General features: G+C 45.5%; 1 protein-coding gene across 1 annotated transcript in view; it reads left to right on the plus strand.

Moving 5' to 3' along the window:
* Positions 1-387: 387 nt before the first annotated feature.
* The window catches only part of GNPDA1 (glucosamine-6-phosphate deaminase 1), a 15,729-nt gene continuing 9,232 nt past the window's right edge, over positions 388-6,884 (plus strand). Inside the window, exons 1-3 of the mRNA XM_069102705.1 lie at positions 388-536; positions 2,636-2,765; positions 5,774-5,875. Of these exons, the coding sequence (XP_068958806.1) occupies positions 2,642-2,765; positions 5,774-5,875 (226 nt within the window). The 5' untranslated portion in view covers positions 388-536; positions 2,636-2,641. The remainder of the gene's footprint in view (positions 537-2,635; positions 2,766-5,773; positions 5,876-6,884) is intronic.

Raw genomic sequence — 6,884 nt, forward strand, 5'->3', positions numbered from 1 at the left:
TAACAAGATTGAATTTGGAGTTACAAGACGCTCCCCTCTCAGGTTTCTCGAATGTAAAATGAAGGGCTGGGACTAATAGCAGTTCTGAACTTAGGGTTCATTTAGTTTATCTTTTTTAATGTCAATTACGTCAATATAAGCGGTTTCCTTTGTAACCTCGTTTTATTTTATGCATTTATAGAGTATTCAGAAAAGGTAAACTGCACCAAGCAGGGGTCCATAAAGTTAAAAATCCTCCTGGACTGGAAGATTTCTCAGTCAAACCCCAGAATCCCGAGGGAGGCAGCTCCAATGCTAGACTCTGCCCCCGGGCTTTTAGGAGGTAAAGTCTGAGTCCGGTGCCCTGTCCTTGGGCACGTGTAGGGAGCCTGGGCGTGGCCCGGGCCGGAGCAGGGGACCAGGGTCGGGTGGGGAAGTGGAAGGATGCTGAGTCAGCATCCATTGCAACGTGACCTGATAGTCATATGACTTTAGCCCGAAAGAAGGAGTTGCACTCGCAGTCTCCGGCATTGCAGGAGCTCGGAAGCTAGGGACCAGTAAGTGAGGCGTGCGGCGTGCGGCGTGCGGGGTATGGGGGAGGCGAGGGCGTGCGCAGCCGGGCCGAGAGTGCGCGCCGCAGCGAGCTCTGGGCTCCGCTGCTGCTGTGGCTCCTGCGGCTGCGGGGGCGCGGGGGGCGTGCTACTCCAGCCTCCGCCCGGCAGCTGTGGGAAGCTGCAGGCTGGAGCAGGCTGGGGGAGCTCCTGCCCTCCCTCAGCCCCCGGAGACGGGAACTCCACAGGACCTGACCTGGGACCCTCAAGCCCGAGAACCTCGGCTTCGGCTTTCCTGCCCCAGAGTGAAAGAGAAACTGGAGGGGCGATGGCGATCCGAGAATGAAAGCAGTCCTTTTCTTCTTTTTGTGTGCCTTCAGCGTCAAGTTTACCAGCACTTATTAAACGCCTATCGTCTGGTGGGGCAGCCAGGTGGGGTAGTAGATTGTGTCGGGCTTGGAGTCGGGAAGCCCTGAGTTCAAATGCAGCCCCAGACACTTAACTAACCGAGTGACCCTAGGCAAGGCATTTAAACCTGTTTGCCTCAGTTTCCTCATCTGCAAAATGAGCTGGAGAAGGAAATGGCAAATCACTCCATTATCTTTGCAGATAAAACTCCAAATGGGAGTCAGGGAGGGTCGTATGTGACCGAACAACAAATGTGCCAGACGCTGTGCACTAAGGGTGGCAGATGCAGGAAAAAAAAAAAAAAAGCTTTGCCCATTGGAATAATATTTTTGATTTGTTTAGCCTATTGTTTAATTTAATTCTTGTTCTCGCAGGAATCGCTTTATGTAACCCATACGAAGGACAAATATTATAATCTTTTGGACCTTGAGTCACATAATCAAAGATTTGAGCTGCTAGAAACCTAGGTTGGAATTTTAGGGGTCATCTCATCCAGTCCTTCATTTAAGCGGTGAGGAACCTGAGGCCCAGAGAGGATTTATTCGAGGGCAGGAAGATTGCAAGGAACAGTTTGAGGTGTTCATTCCTGTCTGACTCTTCTTCATCACCCCATTTGGGGTTTTCTTGGCAGAAACTAGAGTGATTTGACATGTCCTTCTCCAGCTCATTTGGCAGATGAGGAAACTGAGGCAAAGAGGGTTAAGTGACTTGCCCAGGGTTACACAGCTAGGAAGTGTTTGAGGCCAGATTTGAACTCAGGAAGATGACTCAAGCCCTTCGTTCTATCTGCCACTCACCTCTTAGCTATATCTGTAGAGAGCAGAACCAGAATTTTAAAGTGCTTTGTTCTTCTAACTCCAAATTCCACTAAATTTCACACTATCCTCTGCTCTGAAATTTGAACTTGGTACTGCCAGCTCAGTTCCCTTGGAAATCACCTGCAAGTGAGGTTAGAATGGAGTGCTGGATTTAGAAATGGGTGTATAATATATACCGCATACTACAGGAACTGTGAAATGATCCTTTCTTCCTAGACAGTTACAGAATCATGGAACTTCGAAAAGGTTCCAGATGGATGCATATCTTCCCTAACAAATGGGGCAAGTGGTCATCTGTAGATAAGATCCTTCACTTTTGTCTTCTATACCCATTACCTGAGCACAGTGCCTGGAACATACTAAGTGCTTACTAAAGCTTGTTGGTTAATTGACTGATCTAAGTCTCAGCTTAGATACCTCTTGTCTGGGAGCTCACTACTTACAGGGACAGCTTGTTTTATTGTAGGATGACCCTTAATTGTTGGAAAGTTCTTCCTGTTCAACCTAAATCTGTCTCCCATATAAGCATATGTTGCCTCATTCATTCAAAGACTCTTATTTTCTCTGGTCCATAGATCAAATGAAATGAGACATAGGAATGCTATTTACATGCCAGCCATTATTATTTTCTAGGATGTCCCAGGGTCAGCCAGTTGTCCCCAGGGTCCTTTGTCTCCAGCACTGGGTGGCAGGTGATGGGGTCTGCCAGGATGGGCCTCTTAGACGTGTGGATGAGCATTTGGGATGGGGTGGCAGCAGGGTAAGAGGGTTGTGGTATATTATATATCAACAGCTCAGAACTCCCTGGGACTTACTTGGTGGCTGGTTTAGGGGGAGCATTTGCTTCAGTTGTCTTTTTCCTTGTAAATTCCCATATAGGATACAATGAAACTTATCATCCTAGATGATTCCCTTCAGGCCAGTGAATGGGCTGCCAAGTATATCAGAAACCGAATCATCCAGTTTCAACCAGGCCCTGACAGGTATTTCACCCTGGGGCTTCCTACAGGTAGGTTACAGGGCCCTATTGGGGGGATGTGGTAGGATGGTATTAGTGGGGAGGATGAGGTGTCTGGAGGTGAGAAGTCCCAGCAGCTTTGTTCAGTCAGCAGAAGGGTTTGGGGTTCCTTGTGCAGCATTTCTCATCCTACAGAGATTCTCAAAACACTAATGGTTGTAGGAGGGACTACAAGGAACTTCCAGAGCTCATCGGTCCATCTCTGCCTCCAGCATGACACCCTTTAAACCATTCCAGAAAAACAACTCTACATTAATTGCCCTTCGGTCTGGTATTGCTTTCTGGGGTTAGAAGTAACTTTTGATTGAGCTTACCTAGCTAAACTAAACTAACTTATAGCTAAAAAGTTGTAGCTCCCCTTAGGAATGGAATATAAGAGCCCATCCATATTCAAGACACATCCCTCTCTCCTCTCAGCCATGTGGTACTCCTTTACTCCTCAACAACTTTTGCTCAAATTATTGATCTAGATTAGAATAGCTGAGATGCTAAAGTCATTGGTGAAGCTATAAAACCATCTATTGGGGCTCCCTAGACCTCTTTGCTTTGCTCTTTTGGGGTCATGGAGTATAGTAGAAGAAACTTGGAATTTATATAAGCACTAAGCTTTTTATTTCAGGGGCAGCTAAATGACACAGTGAATAGAGCACCGGCCCTGGAGTCAGGAGGACCTGAGTTCAAATGCGGCCTCAGACACTACACACTTAACTGCTGTATGACCTTGGGCAAATCACTTAACCCCAGTTGCCTTTTCTCCTCCAAAAAAAAAAAAATAGAGGGAAACAGGACAGGTCCTTGAAGGGGCAATTCAGTTAGATTCATTGGACATAAACAGGAAAGGAGGTGGAGAGCCATCCCCAGAAGGCCACAGATGTGCCAGATAAGCAGGGACCAGGTTGGGGTAGCCAGGAGATGAATGGAGGCACTTTGAGCAGACACCGCCATTACTAGGACAATAGAGTAGTTTACTTATTGCAGTTCAGACTGGGCTAGTGCAGGACTGACTTTTTGAAGCTGTAGCATCTCATAACTTTTAATTAATTCTTCCTTCTAACCTAGAATACTTCTCCACTTTTAGCCTGTTCCCTCCTGCCCTGTTTTCTTTGCAAATGGGGAGCAGTTGTTTACTGCTTTGTCTAGGATCCTGCTAAATAGAAAAGCAAACATGACCCACTTGGTCTAGTCAAGAAACTAATAATGTTGTTTTTGTCTTAGTGTAGTAGATTGAGTGCTAGACTCAGTTGGAAGATCTGGGTTCTAATCCTACTTTAGATGTGGACTAGCTTAGTGACTGGGTAAGTCACTTAACCTCTGAGCCTCAACTCAGCTTTCCCAAAAGAAAAATGGAGATGATAATTGCACCTATTTCAAAGGTTTTTGAGGATGAAACAAGGTGGGCAAAGTGCTTGCTTGGCAAACTATATACTATATAAATGTGAACTGCAATTATTTATCCAGAGAGAATTCTGTAAAATTACTGACTTACCAGACATAAGGCTTGAGCACTGAATTATTTTCCTTACAGTGAGGATGGATTTTATATTGAGCCATTTCTACTCTCTTACCTCGTTTCCCTAGCATTTTGTGGGATAGAAGTTTTCCTTGTTCACAAGGGCATCTGATCTTTGATCTTGGCTTCCCGGTGGCTTGGTGTCCTAACCTCTGAAAGACTCCATTATAGCCTTGTTCAAGCGGCTGGGTGTAGCAGCAAGCACCCTGGCGTCCCTAGGGTGGCTGCTCACACAGGTTCTTGGATCTGCTTTGATAAAGGAAAGCAACTCAAAATGGGTTAACAAGCTTACTTTAATCAGTCAAACATGTATCTCGTTTACCTAGTTCAGGGGAAAAAGGTCAGCACCCCAAACTTAAGAATACACAGACAGAATTATCAAGTCAGAGAAACAGATCAAGTAGACAGATTTCCAAACTGTCCAACCATTACATCCATACCAAATCAACATCTGGGTTTTTCAAAGCCAGGGGCTCTGAACAACGGCTTCCCAGAATCTATATCAAATCACAGAACACCTCAAAGTGAGCCCCAAAACAAAGCTACACATCAGGGCTTATATAGCCTTCTCCTGGCTCAGAGAATGTAACAACCTTATTGACCCACTGGGCAATCAAAAAGTATCTACTGAAAAACAAGCCTCCCACCCCAAGCTCCAGGTGCACTTTAGCCTAGGGGCAGGGAAGATTTTTAAAATTTACATTCCCATTACTCTGGGCCACTATCAACATATCATCACACGGAAGTCATCCGATGTCTTCTGTGGGCACAAGCTTTGTAGGACATGGATGGTCATAGGCCCAATTCTTTTTTCTCATTAAGTGTATGAAGACTATGTGGCAGTGTTGGGAAGTCTTCTGGAGTGATGAGCATTGGCTTTTCTCTCTGAAGCCTCAGTCATTAGAGCTGATGGCCAAGGGCTATAGAATTTGGGCAGTGACTCTCTTAAGAAACAAGGGCAGTGGGATGGTCCCAGTCGCACTGGGGCTCCCTGGAGGCCAAAAATTTATGCAAAGCAAACCTTCCTTATGCCTGGAATGTGGCTGGCCAAGAGAAGCAAGACAGTACCTACCTACAGAAGGCTTATAGTCTAGTGGGGGAAAGAGACTTGTGTGTCTGGGTGTACTATAATAAGAATGTATTAAATTGTGATACACAATCTCACAATAAATGCGTGCAAGATAAACTCAAAAGGTGTTAGAGAAAGAAAGCTTCAAGGTGGGCTAGAGTTGGCTGAATTCCAACTTAAACTTGAGATTGTCTAGTAGTGAAGACAAAGGGGGTGAGAATTCCCTCCAGTCAGACTTTCTGGAAAGATAAAGAGGTGTAGTTAGTTGGAAAAAGAAGACTAGAGCTTCTGATCTGACCTGGGATAGATAGGCCTGATCCCAAGAAAAGGTCTCTTCAAGTCATGGTTTTGGCTTCTAGGCAATGCTAACAAACCCCTAGACCTCTAGAAGGAGCCCTCACTAACTTCCCTTTCTTCTAGGGAGCACTCCTCTTCAATGCTACAAGAAGCTGATTGAGTATTATAAGAATGGGGACCTCTCCTTCACTTACGTGAAGACATTTAATATGGATGAGTATGTGGGTGAGTGCTTTTTTAAGGGCCTACAGTAGGAAGATGTTATCTGAGACAAAGGCAACTTTCTGACCCGGACTTGGGGCTCCCAGGAGGAACAGAGCCTTGCAGTCATGTGAATGATTAGCAGGGCAGGGGAGATAATGGGGGCTCAACGCCCGGGCTGACTAAGTTGCTTACAGCACAGTGTTGGCCACTGAACTTTGTGCTCTCTGCCTCTGGAAAGAATGATTGCAGAGAAATTCATGGCAAGATGTGTCCCCTGTTGTCAGTATTTAGACACCATCCCTTTAATTATTCTCTCTTCCTCTAACACTTCTTCCAGTTTCCTGGGGATTATTAAACAGGAGACTGGGAAAAGGTTGGGACCTATTTTGTTCACTCTGCTATGTAAAATACTCTGCCAACTCTCTTTCTGTTTTTGATGGATTTACTTTGAAATTTCTTTGGTTCTTTATATGTTTGTTGTTGTATCTTTACTTTGCTGACCAAAGAAATCTCATCTTGGAAGCCTGATTGCTATCTTTAGCTAATAAAAGTAGTGAGTTGTGGGGTGGACAGGTCAAATGAGGGAGGGTACACATAGGAGGGACAAAGATTTAGCTTCACGCTTGAAATATTCCCAATTTAACCTGCCATTTTGCTAGACAGCCTCTTGTGGAAGAATTCAAAAGCATTTTTAAGGACATCATAAAGTAGTGATACATTTTGTTTTCCTTCATGTCCCTCCCTCTCCCACCCCCCACCAAGCCCTGTGGGAAAGATGGGGAGGAGGGAAGGAAAACTTGGGAGAGGAAGACAGATGGGATGGGAGGGGTGGGGGGGTGGGAGAGGTTGTAGTGGAGAGACAGACAGATTGCCTAGAATTTGCAGGTGGGATGCCACTGTATGACCCATCTCCAGTGCCTGGGGGATAGCTTTCCCTTACGTTTGGTTAACTTTTCCATGTGGGCCATAGGGTGTCTGGTAAATAGTAGTGGTAACTAAAACTTTCAGCTTCAGGCATTTGTCCCCCAGG

Source organism: Petaurus breviceps, unplaced genomic scaffold, assembly GCF_028583685.1.
Source record: "Petaurus breviceps papuanus isolate PSGF00001 unplaced genomic scaffold, PetGlider_PUasm1.0 551, whole genome shotgun sequence".
Classification (NCBI taxonomy): domain Eukaryota; kingdom Metazoa; phylum Chordata; class Mammalia; order Diprotodontia; family Petauridae; genus Petaurus; species Petaurus breviceps.